This window comes from Polyodon spathula, chromosome 24 (assembly GCF_017654505.1).
Source record: "Polyodon spathula isolate WHYD16114869_AA chromosome 24, ASM1765450v1, whole genome shotgun sequence".
Classification (NCBI taxonomy): Eukaryota; Metazoa; Chordata; class Actinopteri; order Acipenseriformes; family Polyodontidae; genus Polyodon; species Polyodon spathula.
Window position 1 is genome coordinate 18,314,067 of NC_054557.1, and position 17,504 is coordinate 18,331,570.

General features: G+C 56.3%; 1 protein-coding gene across 1 annotated transcript; it reads right to left on the bottom strand.

The window, feature by feature from the left end:
* Positions 1-1,400: 1,400 nt before the first annotated feature.
* On the bottom strand, positions 1,401-15,955 carry LOC121299007. The gene is given in 4 exon segments (XM_041226433.1): positions 1,401-3,821; positions 3,824-10,300; positions 11,096-11,156; positions 15,815-15,955. Coding segments are annotated over 2 exon segments (8,598 nt in total). The 5' UTR covers positions 10,271-10,300; positions 11,096-11,156; positions 15,815-15,955; the 3' UTR covers positions 1,401-1,670.
* Positions 15,956-17,504: the final 1,549 nt, after the last annotated feature.

Below are 17,504 nucleotides of genomic sequence, written 5' to 3' on the forward strand. Positions count from 1 at the left end.
GGGGGAGGGTGGGACAGAGAGGGATAGTAAGGATTGGGAGTGTGAGGGAATATAGGGAGTAATCAATGCAGCCAGATAAGGTGGGGCAAGACCATGGAGAGATTTCTACACAAGGGTAAGGAATTTGAACAGGCAGCGATAACAGTGTAGCTGGAGGAGGAGGAGGAGAGGGGAGGTTGGATATGATACCGGCAGAGGCGTTTTGAATTTGTTGCAATGGTGTAAAGGCGTAGGAGGGATGGCCAAGGACGAGGGAGTTGCAGCAGTCAAGACGGGTGAAGATGAGAGAGTGGACCAGGAGTTTAGTAGCAGAAAGGGAAACAGAGGGGTGTATTTTGCAGATGTTGAATAGATGGAAACGGCAGGTGTGTGTTGCGGCCAGGGGAGGGGTGGTAGGCGCGAGTGGACTAGCTTAGAGAATATGGGAGAGACACTGGGCGGGAATTAGCAGGGAAGGCAGGGTGGATTGGGGTAAACAAAGGGATGATGACTGATAAATCTGAGTGAGAATGACCAAAGTGATATTATTATTATTATTATTATTATTATTATTATTAATGGGGTGCTTGATTAGTCCCAGTGTGTCTAGGCAACAAGCTCAGGTGTGTCTTATTATTAAACTCCTAGTGAAACCAGGAATGGTTCATACTGCTGTGCAGCTGGAGTCTGATTCCCCTCCCTATGGTTTTCTACGAGAGACTGACAATACAGAGATCATCCAACATAATACAGAGATCAACAGGGCTGGGAATCAGACTCCTATCGCACAGCAGTGTGATCCAGTCCAGGTTTCACTGCTACCAGCTTGATCAGCCCCCAGTGTGTCTAGGGAACAAGCTCAGGTGTGTCTTATTATTAAACTCCTAGTGAAACCAGGACTGGATCAGTGGGAGTCTGATTCCCGTACCTAATGATGAATTAAAAGAAAAAAAAAAAAAAAAAACACACACAGAACAGCACGAGAGATTTAGTTTTTTTTTCCTTTTCTACTCCCACAGGATTTATTTATTAAAAAAAACAAAACAAAACACAGCATAACATAACATCAGGTACAAGTTCTCTGGTTTAGGATCAAAAGTCCCCCTCCCCTCCCCTCCCCTCCCCACCGACTCGAACAAATACTTTCCTTCCCAGGAAAAATAAAACGCATTACAAATGTTTAAAAAAAAAATAAAAATAAAGTGTTTTTCGAACTGAACTGCTGGCTGGTTGTAACGCAAACGGTCCCTTCCACACTCTGCTCCCCCACCCCATCCACCCTTTCAGAGAATCCTTCCCTCCCCCAACACAGGGCCGCTGCTTAAATCACACACGGGGCGCTGGCGGGCGGCCCGCCCGCCCCGCAGCAGGATTTATTTGCTAAATATATAGGGGGTGGGGGGGTTATTTAAATGATGTAATCCCATCTCTACAGTCTCTCTTCACCTCTGCATGAATACAGCTGCAGTCTCCAGGGCGCGCTGCAAAGCAGATTCTTATCAACAGTACTTTCGGGGAAAAAACACTCAAAAACAAAGTGCAATGAAGATGGCGGGTAGACACACCTCTTAGGGTGGCGGTATTAAGATCCGCCACCGTTTAGATCATTAAAAACAGAGGCGGGGTAGCGGACACCGGCACGGGGGCAGAGTTTCCGTTTCACAGCTCGGAATTAAAGTACCCCTTCCTTATCAAACCTGCGCCATCACAACAGCCCCGCCCCCGTGGGCGTGGTCCGCGGAGAGATAGCCCGACGCGCCGAGGCTCTGGGGGTCCGGGGGGCTCCCGTTCAGGCTTGACCCCCCCGCCCCGTCCTGATGCACGCTCTGGTGCTGCTCCAGCAGCTGGAAGGAGGCGAAGACCATATCGCAGTCCGGGCACTCGTACACCACCTCGCCCACGTGGCTCTCGCGGTGGACCCTCAGCTGTGCAGCCTGTCCGAAGGTCATCCAGCACACGTCGCACTGGAACACGGGCTGGCCCTTGGGGGCGTGGGTCCTCTCGTGGCGCGCCAGGTCGGAGGGCGACACGAACCACTTGAGGCAGAGCGGGCACTGGTGGCGGAGGGGGCGGCGGCGCGGGGGCGCGCTGTCGTGGAGACCCTGGTGCTGCAGGAAGGCCTGCAGCGTGCTGAAGCTGCGGGGGCACTGCTCGCACTGGTGCTGCCGCCCGTGGGTCTTCCGGTGTTTGCTCAGGTGCCCCGCTTGGTAGAAGCGCTTGCCGCACTCCTGGCACTCGAAGGGCCGCTCCCCGGTGTGGTAGCGCTGGTGCTCCTCCAGTTTCCGGAAGGTCGAGAAGCTTTTCCCGCAGACGTGGCATGGGAACCGGGAAGAGAACCCTTCCTCGTCGGAGTCCGATCCCAGCTGGACCCCGGCTGACTGCCGGTGCGAGGAGTCCTTCTTCTTCTTGCGGACGCACCGGTGCTTCTTGAAGGCCCCCATCCCCTGGAAGCCGCCGCCACACTCCGTGCACTCGTACAGCGTGGGCTCCACGTGGCTCTTCTGGTGCACCGTGAAGTTGCTCTTGCGCTGGAAGCGTTTGTTGCAGGTGTGGCACTGGTACGGCTTCTCCTTTTCCTCCTCCTCCTTCTGCTCTGGTTTCCTGGGCGCGTGGCTCAGCCGGTGCTCCTGGAGCTGGAACCCTTGGTCGAAGCGGCGGCCGCAGTCCACGCAGGTGAAGGGTCGCTCGGCGCCGTGGTGCCCCTGGTGCTCAGCCAGCTTGCTCCGGTACCGGAAACCCTTGCCGCAGATCTGACAGGAGAACCTCCACTCCTCTCCTCCTCTTCCGGGCTGCTGCAGCTGGGCCAGCTCCCTCTGGAGCCCCCCCGTGGCTCGGGCCGATCTGTCTTTAGATGATGGAGAAGGAGGAGGGGGAGACGGAGGGGGGGCAGTGGCGGACGGCGGGGGCGGTTGAGATGGGGCTGCACTTTCTTCCCGTGGTTGGTCAGCCCCGGTCTCCTGGAGCGTGTGCGTTTTCCGGTGAGTGTCCCGAGTGCTCTTCCAGGCGAAGGTCCTGCCGCACAGGTCGCAAGGAAAGGGCTCCCCCGAGTGCGTCTCCAGGTGGTTGCGCAGGTGGGACTGGTACATGAAGCGCTGGGGGCACTGCGGGCAGGGGATGGGCCGCTGCACGTTGTGGGTTTTCTGGTGCTTGCGGAGTGCCAACAGGGACGGGAGCCCCCGTCCGCAGGGGCCGCACTGGAACGGGCTCTCGTGGCTGCGCTGGTGATGCCGCAGCTGGGACTCCTGGAGGAAGCTCTGTCCGCACTGCCCGCACTCGTGGGGCTGCTTGCCCAGGTGGCTGCGCTGGTGCTCCTCCAACGCCGCCACGGAGGCGAAGCTCTTCCCGCAGACGTGGCACGGGAGGCAAGGCTCGGAATCCGAATCGTCTTCGTAGGACCGGCTCTTGCCTTTGTCTCTCTCCTCCTCCTCCTCCTCCGACAGGTGTTTGCGCCGGTGCTGCAGGTAAGACTTCCGGATGGTGAAGCTCTTCTCACACCGGGTGCACTGGAACCGGATCTGGTGCCGATGGACCTCCCTGTGTCTGAAGAGCAGCTTCCGACTGGAAAACTGCTTCTCGCAGAAGATGCAGGTGTGGGTCACCGTCTCGGCGGGGTCCTTGTTGGGTCTCTTGCCGAAGCTCCTGATGTGGGTGTGGCGCTTCAAGTCGGAGGGGTAGTGGAAGGTCCGGGGGCACTGCGCGCACCTGTAAGGGCCGAGCCCCGAGTGCTCGCGCTTGTGTCTCTGGAGCTGCTTGTGCAAGTCGAAGCTCTCGCCACACAGGTTGCATTCCAGCTTCTTCCTCGGCGTCTCCGATGGGCTCGCGAGATCGAGCCCGCAGCGCTTCTCCGCCCGGCGAGGGGAGTGCCGTGGTTCTGCAGAGGAGGAGGAGAAGGAGGAGGAGGAGGAGAGGAGGAAGGAGCGGGGGCCTCTGTCTCACCGTTTTGCTGGTCCCCGATTTTGCAGGAGAATTGTGTCTGCAGGACTCCAGTGCCGGTGGCTTTGGGGCCGCTGTTGATCACCAGCACCGTGTTCTTGGAGTAGATCTTCAGCCAGTCGTCCTCGTTCTGCGGCTCCTCCTTCACCTTCACCGGTCCCCCCTCGGCCCGGGGGGCCCCTCCCTTGGGGGTGGGGGCGGCGCATCTCCTCAAGTGTCTCTTGAGCAAGTCCGTCCGGTTGAAGTCCTGGTGACAGTTAGCGCACCGGAAAGGCCTCGCCTCCTTGCAGATCTTGGCGTGCTTCAGCAGGTAGTCCTTGCGGTGGAACGCCGTCGAGCACGCGCACACGAACGGCTTCTCGCCCGTGTGCACTCTGATGTGGGTGACGAGGGACCCGTTGTGACGGAATTTCATGAAGCAGTATGGGCAGGTGGTGTTTGCAGCCGCCGCTGCCCTCTTATTCGGCGTCGAGGAGGGAGGGAGAACGGGAGCGGGGAGCGGGACGGGCGTGTCTTTCCTCGGCTCGTTTTCAGCGCTCTTCGCCGGCAGTTCATACCCGTCGTCCTCGGGTTCTTGCTTGACGGTCACGGCGCGGGGGAGAAGCCCGTTAACCTTCGCCTGCCGCTCGCTCCCCTGCGGCGGCTCGTCGGACTGGACGCGGCTCCAGTGCTCGTGCTGCAGGTGGCTCCGGAGTTCAACGAAACTCTGAAAGCCCTCCCCGCACTCCACGCAGATGAAGACCTGCTGGATTTCCGCAGCGGCTGCGCTGGCGCCGGTTTTGCTCGCGCTCTCCGGGGGCTTCAGCAGCACCACGCAGCTTTTCTGATGGGCTTTTAGGCTGCTCTGAGAGGCGAAGAAATCTCCGCACTTATCACAGAGCGCGGACTCCCGGGTCCCGGCTCCCTCTCGCCGCAGGCTGCATTTTGTCAGGTGGTTTTTCAGATAGTCCTTCCGGATGAAGCGCTGGCCGCAGCGGCCGCACCCGAAAGGCTTCTCCCCGGTGTGAATCCGCAGGTGTCGGATCAGAACCATTTTGCTTATGCACCGCTTGGCGCAGAACTGGCACTCGTACGGACTGGCGTAGTGCGTCTGGATCCTCTGCAGGAGCTTGGAGGTCTCCCGGCAAGTCTTGCCGACTCCGACCCTTCCCCCAGTCCCCTGTGGGGTGGTTTTCGTCCCGGGGGATTCTGATCCCGCTTTCCTAGGTTCCTGCTGCGCCGAGCGCAGTCCGACGCGTTTCGGGTTTACTTTCCCCCCGGCGGCAGGAGCCGCAGAGGCTACAGGCTTGACGGACTTGCACGTCTTCTGATGGAAGCGGAGGCCTCTCTGCTGCGTGAAGGTGTGTGCGCACCACGTGCACCTGAAAGGTTTGCTGGTCAAGTGCATCATGGCGACGTGCCTCCCCAAATCCGACCTCCTGTCGAAAGTCCTCCGGCAGTAGGTGCAGCGCACCGGCTCGCCGTCCTTGCTGCCGCCGCTGCCCTCCGGGGCTTTCTTCCGCAGGCGGTCGTCGCCGGGTTTTTGTCCTGCCGTCTCCTCCTCCTCCCGGGTTCTGTCGGCGGGTTCCTCCCTCGCCCCGCGCTCCACCGCCCTCGCCCACCTGCGCTGGCCCCGACACCTCAGCAGGTGCACTTTGAGGTAGTCGTAGCGGGTGAAGCAGCTCTCGCACTTCTCGCAGCGGTACGGCTTGACGTCCGTGTGGGTCAGAATGTGCCGGCGCAACCCTTTCGGTCCCGGGAAGCTCTTGGTGCAGAACTTGCATTGGTACTGCCCGGCTGGCGGCTCTCCTCCTGTGCCCGTCTGCTTCATGAAGCGCCCGTCTTTACTTCTTTTCCATTGCCTCCCAGCAGCAGCAGCAGCGCCACCCTGACCCGTGCAGTAACTCTCGTGGAGGCGCCACCTGTCTTTCCGGTTGTAGCCCCTCCCACACCGGCTGCAGTGGAACGGGCTCACCCCGGCGTGCAAACACAAGTGTTTCACCAAACTCTGCCGGCTCATCGTGGTCACGTGGCAGTGCGGGCACTTGTGCTGCCGACGCTCGACATCCTGCCCGGGACCTTCGCCTCCGTCCACCGGTTCTTTCTTCACGCGGAGAAGAGGTGGCAGCCCGTTTTTTCCGCCGCTGCCGGTCGTGCTGTTCTGGGACCGGGAAGGCTGATCTCCCGACGCACCGGAGTCGCCCCCCAGCTTCCCCCCTCCCTCGAGGAGCCGGCGAGCGGCGCACTTCTTCACGTGACACTTCAGGTAGTCGACCCGGCTCAAGCTCTTCTTGCAGACGGTGCACTTGAAGGGTTTCAGGGAGCCCCGCGGCTTCCTCGGGACCCCGTTGCACCTCACCTCGTGGCTCAGGTGGTGGTCTTTCCGGTAGAAGCCCTTGTTGCACTTGCTGCAGAAGTATCGGTTGACAGGGGAGTGGGTGTTGAGGTGCCGGCTGAGGCTGTGGAAGCTGCTGTAGCTCTTCAGACAGATCTTGCATCTGTTATCGCTCGCTCCCGCAAGCTTCCGAACCGCTCCGCTGCGCGCCTCCTTCCCCTTCGTCGTCGCTTTTTTTTCCTCAGGGCCGCTCTCGCTTGCCGCTGCCGCCATGCTGCCCGCGCACTTAAGCTGGTGCACTTTACGGGCGTCCCAGCGCGGGAAGAATTCCCCGCACCGGCTGCAAGGGAAGGGCTTCTCGCCCGTGTGGATGCGAATGTGCCGGACCAGGCTCCCTCTCTGGCTGAACGCTTTGCTGCAGAACCTGCACGTCAGGTTGAAGGAGCGGTGCTTGTGCCAGTGCAGCTTCAGCGACTGCGCGGTGCCGAAAACCTGGCCGCACTCCGAGCACTTGAACGCGGTCTGCCCCGCGTGGGAGCGCAAGTGGCGCTGCAGGTGGCTGGCCAGGGAGAAGCGCTTCTTGCAGGTCTCGCACTCATACAGCCTGTCCTCGCCTTGTCCCTCGTCGGGGACCCCCTTCCTCTTCGCCTCCGCCTCGTCCCCCTGGGGTCCTCCTTTCCGGTGCACCCTCTTGTGTTTGAACAGCTCAGCGAGCGTGGCGCACACCTTCTTGCACTTGTCGCACTGGTACCTCGTGCCGTGGACGCGCAGGTGGCCCCTCAAGTGGCCCGACTGGATGAACCGGAGCCCGCAGAAGGAGCAGCGGTAAGGCCGCTCCCCGGTGTGTATGCGGCGGTGCACCCGGCACTCCTGCCCCGTCCGGAACTTCTTCTGGCAGAACTCGCAGGCGTACGGCTGGGCGGGGTCCCCGGAGGTGCGGAAGACGGAGCTGTCCTGCGGTTTCGCTCTCCTCATGCGTTCTGCAGCCGCGGCCACGGATTTCTGCGCCCCGGCTTTCTGCCCGTCCCGCTTCCCGCGAGCGTTCTTGCAGCTCAGGCGCATGTGGCGGGTCCTGTTCGAGGGGTGGGTGAAGAGCTGGGGGCACAGGGCGCACTTATACAGGTCGCCCGTGCCGTTAGGGTTGGGCACCACCAGGTCCGCCTTGTTTGCCAAGGAGTAGGGGCACTGGTGCCGCACGTGCCGAATCCGGTTGAAGGAGTATTTAAAAATCATGGGGCACCTGGGACACTTGTAGGGACCCAGGTTGGCGTCGACGTCCCTGGCCCGCTTCATCTTCGCCAGCAGCTGCCCCTGCTTGCCCTCCCCGGCCCGGCAGTTCATGGCGACGTGCCGCGCTCTGTTGGACGACGTCTCGAACGTCTTGACGCAGGCGAAGCACCTGAAGGGAGGCTCGTCCCCGTGCGCCAGGCTGTGCGCGAGCAGCGAGTTCCTCACGTGAAAGCTCAGCCCGCACACCGTGCACTCGTACGGACCCTTCCCGGCCAGCGGGCAGCTTCCCTGCAGCGCCTGCTGCGCATTCCTGCGACCCTTCTGCTTCCTGAAATCGACCAGCCTGACATAGCAGCGGGAGCAATTCTCGTAGAGGTCATTCTTCGCCGTTGTCTCTGCCAGGAGCCGCTGCTGCGACTCCTGGAAAGACCTGGGGCCAGGACGCCTTTTTTTCACAGGCGCCTCGTCCGGTTTCTTCGTTCCGTTTCCCATGACGCACCCGGTCTTCCGCCCCCCTGCCCTGGCGGTCTCGATGTGCCGTTTGAGATTGGGCACCTGGGAGAAATAGCGTCCGCAGTCCTGGCAGCGGAAAGGCGTGGTCCCTGTGTGCTTCCGCTCGTGGCTGTACAGGTCGTAGGTCTTCACGAAGGTCTCGCTGCAGTGGCTACACTTGTAGCGTCCGTCTGCCATACGGCACTTCTTCAGGTGCTCTCTCGTGCTGTCAGACTTCTTCCCGGAGGAGAAGCCGGGCGGCGGTCCGGAGTCCGGTGGTTCCCTGCACCGGTGACTCTCCACGAAGCTCTTGCTGGTGAAGAAGCCGGCGCACTCCCGGCAGTTGTACAGCCGCTGCTCGGTGTGGGCTCCGTGGTGGTGTGCGATGACGGCCTCCGCGTTGTTGAAACTCTCCCCACACGCGTCGCAGTCGTAGGATTCCTGGGTGCCGGGGCCGCGGGGTCTTTTCAGCGCGACAACGGGAAAGAGAATCCTCCCCATGCTCAGGGAGGAAGCCAGGTCCATGTATTGAGAGCCACCGACTTTCTCCTCAGAGCCTCTCCGGCTGTACGCCTCCTTCTCTTCGGACATCACGCCGGCTGCAGAGTCCTCCGATTCCCGCTCGGGCTCCCCCTCCAGCAGACAGGCATTCCAGTCTTCCATCTCTTTCGGCTCCTGCGACTCGCTGGTCTCCGCCAAGCTTTCCTTGAGCTCTGGCTCCTCCAATTCCTGATCTGGTAAACTTCCATCATGCAGGAGCGGACTGCTGGGATCTGCGTCGGACGCTGCCTCTGGAGAGCCGGGTGCATTCCAGCCCCAACCCAGTGGTCCGTCACATGGAACTGGATCTTCTGCGTTCGAAGCTGTCGGACCTTCTCCGGTACGGGGTCCCGAGTCAGTTTCCCTGGCCGGGTTTTCTCCGCGCTGCTGGGGCGGATCGTCCTCTGCGGCACGGTGGGTTGGGCTGCCCGTCTCGTCCTCTGAACAGCTGCTCACATCCGAGTAGCGTCCCGGCAGCTCTGCTGTAGCAGCAGCAGCAAGGAGTCCTGCATCATCTGGGGCTGCAGTCGCTTCACGCATGGGTGAGTGGTGCAGAGAGTTTTCGGCGTGTGCGGGTGGCTTGTCCCACAACTTGCTTGCATTCAATTCAGCTTCCTGGAGTCCTTGCGTAGCCTGGATGGGAGTGTGCCCTGGGCCGCTGGCTGTTTCTATTTCTATCTCCGAGGAGATGGCGACGTGATTGGAGACAGGCACCAGTATCTGTTGTGTTTGATTGTCCCGTACACCGTCTATATTACAGGGAGCGGACGGTTCAGCCACATCCTCCACAGGGCTGCCGATGTTCGAATACTCTTCCAGTATACCGCCCCCCGTGTGACGATCGTTCTGCTGCGGCTCCGACAATCTGTCTCTGCTTTCGGAGGACGAACCCCCTTCTGGGTGAGCCTCACTATCTGGGGAGCTCTCAGAGTCCTGTGGTTTCACGGCATCGTTTTTTTCCTGTTGCTGGCATGGAAAGCCGCCTCCGTCAGCCGTGCGAGGAGTGGCGGGATTCGCCGGAGAGCCGCTGCCGTCAGACTCCTCCTCGTTATCGGCGTCAAAAGCCGGCGAGTCGCCCCCGGTTCTTCCACCTCTTCCGCCGTCTTCCGGGGAGGGGGGGCTGGAATCCCACCCCTCCCTCGTCAGACTCCCGTCTCGCCCGGCCTCTATATCCTGCGCTTCATCCCCAGAGCAGCTGCTGACATCGGAATACGGCTCCAGCACGCTGGCGTGCCAGGAGGGGAAGCCCACCGCGTCGTTGTGGGGGGGCGCGTCCCTCTGTCCCGCGGGAAACTCCCCTCCGCTCTGCTCCGCAAAGTTTATTAAGTGGCCGGTCAGACCCGGGACGATTCCTTTCCCGGGACAGCAGCCTGCCGAGGAGGAAGCCGGGTCCAGCAAGCTGGCAGCGAGCCACGTGGTCGAAGAAGACACGCCGCTGTTCGATTTACCGTCCACGCTTTCCCCAGGCAAGCCGGGAGCATCAGCAGGGCGAGAAAGTTGTGACAAGCCATCCGTGGCCACGGTGAGGGTTTTTTCCATCTCCCCAGTGGAAGGATAGTCCTCGACCCCCAGGCTTGGGTCGCAGAAGTCGACGGAGTTCTCCAGGTCGGACAGGCAGCAGGCGCCCAGCTCGATCGCAATCAGGTTCTCGATGTGCCGGGTCAGGTCCTCGTCAGGGCTGCAGATCGGTGGCAGGTTCTGGGGAGAGCCGCTGGATGTGGACTCCTCTCCCATCACGGCGTTCGCCTGCCAGGTTGAATCGGTTCCCGCGCCGCGTGCCATCGACCGGGGAAGGGGGGTGATCACTGACCTCTGCGAAGAGAAGGAATCAGAAGGGAAGTATCAGCAACTTGACTTTAGATTTCTGCATTTATTTTTCCTCCAGCCCTGGTCCCAGAGAGCCCCAGTCCAGCTGGTTTTATAGGTGTCTTTACATCGCCGGCAGCAAAAAGGTCTGAACGCACGGCAATCTCCGCTAAAGACAACTGTTTTAATCAAAGTAACCAAGAGCTCAGCTCAAATGACGACTCCGCAGCCACTCTCCAGGACCAGGGCTGGAGACCCCTGACAGACAAATCCAAGCAGGCTACACAAGACAGGACAGAAAACACTCCCCCCCCCCCCAAAACAGACACACAATTTAAAAAGCACCGCAGGGGGGCACTTTGGCCTGCTTGATACCACAATGAGGTTTTTTTTTTCCCCACAGACTTTCAGGATGGAACCCTCTAGAGAGCAATGGTCGTCTTCCTCCAGATTGGAGACCACCCTTTCATTCACATCTCTCTCTCTCTCTCGATAAGAGATTGTTACAGATTGACAAGACTCGTGGCCCCGGAGGTCAAACTTCCTTCGGGGAACGTGAACAAATACAACTCCTGCGTGTGCACTTTCATTATAAAAAAAAATAAAATATAATAAAAAAATTATTAAAACACACATTGCACACAAGGATACGAATCCACTCCCGACCTCCCACAGACTCCAGAACAGATTCCAAGCTTCCCTGCCAATAACCCCTCTCCCAGATCAAAACCGCAGCCGCCCCCTGCCCTCTACGGGTACCAACAGGGTGACTTAAAAAACAAACAGAGACTCTGAACCAACCTTTTGAAACGGGCCAGCACTAGCCTGCTAGAGTCCCGGCAAGCAGGTGTGTGCAGGAGAGCTGCAAGAAAACACAGAAGCAAGGAAGGTAAGAAACGGACGCACATGCAAACACAAGTCCCAATGCACTGTAATAGACAGTAGTGCCAAACTATATTTTTTTCCTGTCCCATCAGGTTTATCAAATCATTCTTATTGCAAATACTCAGCTGCTGTCTTTTTTTTGTTGTATTTGTATATAATTATCTAAAATGGACTAAAACATTAAAAAGACATTTTTAAAAAGACTTCTAGTGGAAACGTTTGCCATTGAATTTACACTGAAGACGCTGAGAAAGACTTCTAGTGGAAACGTGCCAGAATTCACACTGAAGACTTTCTAGTGGAAACGTTTCCTTCAGGATTTGTTAATGGAGCACCAGGAACGGTTTAGGGTTCGGAGGGGGCGCCCGTTCATGAGACGAACGCTACTCAACCAGACAGAACGACAGAGAGAGAGACAGGAAACTTACACACTCACAGATTTTCCACTCCCATATGGTCACACAGTGAGAAAGCAAAAGCAAAAAAAAAAGCACTCTCAATAAATCTCTTCTAGCTTCAGGTTCACATGAGAGAAAAAAAAAACACAGTCGATTAGCCTGCTTTCGCAAAACATCAATTGATACAGCCAGTAAACAAATAAATATACAAAATAAATAAACAAACACGCACGCAAACAAAGCAGGTTTTTCTGAGAGCAAGGCCTGGCGCACCAGTCTTACTTACAGCAGCTGCAAAATGAAGGCCTGCTTTGACAACACAAGCTCATCAGCACTGCGGCCTGCTCCCACGGCTTCCTCTGCCAGCGAGTCAGGAACGCCCGCTGGCTGCCAGACAAGCCCTTGGTCCTGCAGTCTCACACTGAGCACAGGGCCATGTGATCACTGTTACCATGGAATCAGAACCCCCCCCCTCACCTCCTCCAATCAGCACAGCAGATATGCACCATGTCACACTCTATTCAAGACGAGTGAAGTCTTTTTTTTTTTTTTTTTCCTTAAAGGGATATCGCTGCATTCTCAAAAACAAAGAAGGTCTGACAAGTCCAGGCTTGTATCTGATCATTTCAGCTTCAGAAGCTCCTGATGTTTCTACCTCTGGCTAGCTAGGTCTTCATCAGTATTACAATGACTAACTGATTTTGAAATGGTCTTTCTTCTTCTTCTTCTTCTTCTTCTTGTTTGCTGTTTGTTGTGTCTGTGCTCTGTCTCGGCCCTCGAGATCCGCAGTCCGCTGGGTCTCTGTCTGTCTGAATTTACTGAGCCCCTTCCGAACCCCACCGCTGCAAACCCCCCCCCCCCCCCCCCCCCCACTCGGGAAACGGAGGCTGGATTGGCTCCACAGTGAGGCCACCTACAGTGCCGGGGGACAAGACAGATCTGATCCCAATCGACCATAGGAGGCGCTGGTGCGCGGTGAACAGCGGATTCCCCTGTGCACCACCCCCTGGGAACCCCCGGTCACGGTCAGCAAAGCCTGGACTCAGACCGGCGACGCCCAGGCTATAGGGCGCATCAGACACTCCTCACGGAGAACTCTTACTGGATGCACCCCTCGCTGCTTAATTACTGAAGTGCCGTCTCCTCACACGGAACGAAAGCGAGACGCCAGGGAGCCCCCACTTCGCCGGCAGGGAGCCCCCGCTTCGCCGGCAGGGTGCCCCCGCTTTGCCGGCAGGGAGCCCCCGCTTCGCCGCATATAAAGGAAGTCACGGCGCCGCAAAACTGACAGAATTTTCCTCTCATCAAGAGAATTGACGGCAGCACTCCTGCTCAGCCTGGAACAGAGGAGTGTCAAACTCCGGTCCCCGAGGAAGAGGGGGGGGGCACAGGGGGTCTTCTGGTTTTCTTTGCAACCAAGTGTTCACTTAGACATTTCGTATTTTGCTAAGGTCTTTTAAAGTTGATTTAAAAATAACAAAAAACAAACTCTCCACTCAAGGTACACAAGCTACAAAATATTTTCAGGCCTGGGAGAGGAGGGTTACATTTTTACATTTACCCGATTAATAGAATAATTTGACCAAATTAAAATCACGGCGAGGTCAGGGAGGGGGTTGAACGAAAAGCCGGAAGAGACCGAAGACCCCTCCAGGAACTGAGTTTGACACCCCTAGGACAAAGAAGAATTTGGGGGGAGTTTGTGCGAAGACTAAACTATATAAAAGAAGCGGACCTTCGCCCATCTCCTCCTCAAAACCCAATCTCCTTGACTGCACTCCACGCGGCAGTGCTCTTCCCAGGGGAGACACTGGGGGGCAGGACTGTGTTCTATTAATGGAGTCGTTTAGCAGACGCTTTTATCCAAAGACTAGAGGTGCGAACTCTGCATCATCAACAACCGCTGCTGCTGCAGAGTCACTTCCAATAGGACTTGCTCAGGGTCACGAACACACACAGCGAGTTGGGATTGAACCTGGAACCTCCTGGAAACCAGAGCCCTTTCTCTAACCTTTCTCTTCCCCCCCCCCCCCCGAGCCTCCTGCGGAGTCTTGGTTCGTGTCGGAGTGACAGATCTTCAGCAGTGCAGCCATCGAACGACTCGATCGGTTCACCAGCGGGGCTGGATCTCAGCCAGGCCCGGGGCACAGGCGGTACACAAAGCGCTTTGCTCTTTGGGGCCGATTGCACCAGTCCGGACCCTCGCCAGGGTAAGAGACAACTGGATTTGTTTTAGGTGACTTTTTGGGGGTTTTTTGGAGCCTTTTACGGCACTAAAGGATCAGGCTGGGTTGCATCAAAGCACCGATCCGTGGATATCCTGGGATCAGCCCTAAAAATAAAGGGTTGATGTGATTCGGGCTGTGAAAGCCAGCTGTGGCTGATCAGAGGTTGGGTGTGGTTTGAAGGATTGGATTAAAAAAAGGGACTGGAATTGGAATTGGAAACAGATTTTAAAAAGAAACTGGAATAAAAAGGCTGATGAAATCACACCCGTAGACACGGACTGTGTGAAGAGGAGCCCTCACCTCCTGCTAGGAACAAACCCCAACGCTTAGGAACTGCGCAAACACGCTCTACGTGGATAGAACGAACAGGGTTCCGCGGTGCGCGGGGTCGCTGGAGCGCGCCCGGCCTCAACACATATCAACACAACATGTTATTTATTGATCTATCAGTTCAATTCTTAAACCAAGAATAACCCCATCGAGACAGAGGACTTGTTTACAAGAGTGTCCCGGCAAGGTGACCAGCGACAGACACACAGGCAGACAGAAAGAAAGACAGAGAGACACACTTACACGTAGACAGACAGGCAGGCACACAGACAGACAGAGCGGTCACTTCATCATTAAAAACCCACAAGCAACCACAACATCCCTCTAAAAGACGACAGCAGGCGTGCAATCTGGAAGCAGAAACACTGACACTTTCAGCAGCTCTCGCGAAACCGCTCGTTAAAATAAACAAGCTCTTAAGTCTTCACTCCGCATTCGGGTTCTTCCCCGGACGCACTCTGCCAGAATATTCCGTGCCCGGGGGGGTGGGGGGAGCGCTGTGACAACACAGAGCGGCCAACACAGGACAGGCGGCAGAGAATAAGAGAGACCCAGTCAAGCAGGAGCACTCCAGGGTGTAAAGAAAGCGCCCTTGCCATTAGTGTAGCTTCCACAAAAACATTACTAAATAAAGATCAATATGAACGGGTGCACAGTGCACAGACCTCGATAAAGCATGCCCCTCGCAAGTGGAGCATCCGCAGGGGGGGGGGGGGGCTGGCATTCTCCTCCAACAAGACCCTTGTGAGTGTCACGCTTCACCCACGTGGGGGGGGGGGGGGGGGGGGGGGGGGGGGGCACGCAGAATTTTAAAACGCATGCGTGTGACCCCTCTTCCAAATGGTTCAATTCACTGGAAATACTTGCATAGATGATGGAGGGCAATGGGGTACCACTGTGTCTTTGGAGATGTGACAGGCTGAAATCCGAACGTGTTGCATCCTCGTTCACAGTGTATTCTTGTGGTGTTATTATTATTATTATTATTATTATTTGCGCTGACTGTAAACTGCACTGTGTTTAAATGTGAATCTCGCATGGTAACCCTGTACTGCCTAATAAATGAATAACAATACTGACTGCCTATGGTACACTGTGCACAAAAACAATAATACTAATTGAAGCTCCAAAACGAGTAAAGTTTAAATAAATGCACACAAACTAAAAACGTGTGTTTAAAAATGCCCCCCCCCCCAAACTCCCCAAAAAATCTGCCCAAAAAATCTGCACGGCCGGCGGGGTCACTGCCATGTCTATATGCACGCTCGGTTTGAATACACAGTGTGGTGGGGGGGTTGGGGGGGTTGGGGGGTATTTTTCTGTGTAAGATTTCACGTAGGCCCCGTTGTTATTTTACGCGATTTTGAGACAGCACGCTACGCGCCGTGCAAAAAAACAAAAAACACACACATCACATCACATCACATTTTGAACGCAGATTAAGAATTGAATACAGCATTAAAAAAAAAAAAAAAAAAAAAAACACCTTGACTTTACAACAAAAAAAAAAAAACATAAGACTTCCGCTCCCAGCCCGCGTGTAAAAGGAGCGCTGTTTTTTTTTTTTTTTTTTTTTTTTTTTTTTTTTTTTAGGTGTGTGTTGCCGTCTATTCCCGGCGGGGGGGGGGGCGGGGGGGTCTGTTAGTTTATTCCGTGCCATTGCAATCGACACCTCTCACCTGGCAGCACAGCCCGGCTCCCTCATCAGCGCCGCGCCCGTGTCTCGGTTCGGTTTCTGAGTGGCTGCAGTCCGAGCCCGGTTCCCTTGCTCTATGCACTCCACACGCAGCGGGGCTGCACCGTCCAGGCGCACTCTGTGTTTGCGAGGCACTGTTTCTGCCCAAAAAAAAAAAATACCCTTGCTCGTTTTGATGACGTGACCTAGCCTGAGCCAACAGGGGATGATTTTTAAGAGGAATCGGGCGGGTCTTCCTCCCCCCACCTCCCCGTCCCGGTGTTTTCGTGTCTATAATATGTTTCATGCACTGAGAAGATGAAGGGATGCATGTTGTCGGATATTCAATGCAACCTGCAGTGAACAAGGACACTGTTATATAAGTATTTGTCTTAGTGTAGGTAAGGGCTCTCTATACTATATAACCGAAGCATAAGGTGTGTGTGTATATGGTATATTTGTTAATGTATTTTTGTTTAACTTAAAATATATATATATATATATATTTTTGGGGGGGAGATTCAGAATTGAGTTTCAAGAGATCTTTGGAAACGTTCAGGGTTTTTGTGCATTCTGGTAACGTGTAACAACGCAGGACTACAACTAGCACCAGAATGCATTGCTGTAGCCCTGTGTGGGTGTGTGTTAAAAGCCCTATCATGGTGAACCAGCCCTCCCACTCCTGGTCTCTGTTCCCCGGTTCTAAATTGTTTAATTGAATCGATTAAACCTCGGTCCAGTCCAGACCCTGAAGTCGTCTGAGATCTCGCTGCCCATGTTAAACCTGCCTTGAGTGGAATCCCCCTCCAGGATCGGGACTGGCCAGCCCTGTGCTACAGCATGGTGATCCTCGCCTCCGACTCAAGAGTGTGCCTCCAGTCTTGGTGTTTGACCCAGCTGTGTTCTGCATCGGTTCACTGAACCCCCCCACCCCAGACCTTGAAGCAGGTCCAGGCTTCCTCTCAGCCTCTGACCATCAGAGCGAGGACAACGAGGAGGAAAGCCTGTGGAGCTGTAGTGAGCGGGTAGAGCCCCGATCCCGGGGGACCCCCTCCTGTATCGACTGGCTTTCGTTCCAGCAGAGCTCTCAATTACTGACCGAGACCCCTTAGACCTTTTCACTTGTTCTCAGACCCTACCAAGTTCTAAAATGTTACAGAGCTGTTTCAGAGCTGAAAACAAGTTCAATGAAGGGCTTGCTTCAGTAACTAAGGGCTCGGTTGGAATGAAAACCAGCAGCCACAGGGGCTCCCCCAGGACCGGGGTTGAGAAGCGCTGGGGTCGACTTAGGGTTATCATGTGACTCCCATGTGCACAAGGGCCCCAGTGCATTCTGGGAAGTGTAGTCCTGCTGGAGCGCAGACAGTACGGAGGAGATGTTGTCATGCAGATGTTTTGGAGTTTTCTGACAGTGACGAGACTGCTTCACACACAGAACCAGGCGCTTCCTGCAGTCAATACCAGCCTGGCAGCAACCAGACTGTACCCACAGCCTTTTATACGAAACAACAGCATGGTTACTGGAGAGCAGGATTCCCACAGGGATTTCAAACATATACACACACGCACACACGGGCAGGCACGCACACACGGGCACGCACGCACACACGGGCAGGCACGCACACACGGGCACGCACGCACACACGGGCAGGCACGCACAACAAAATGGGAATACTCAAATCTTTTCTATTCTA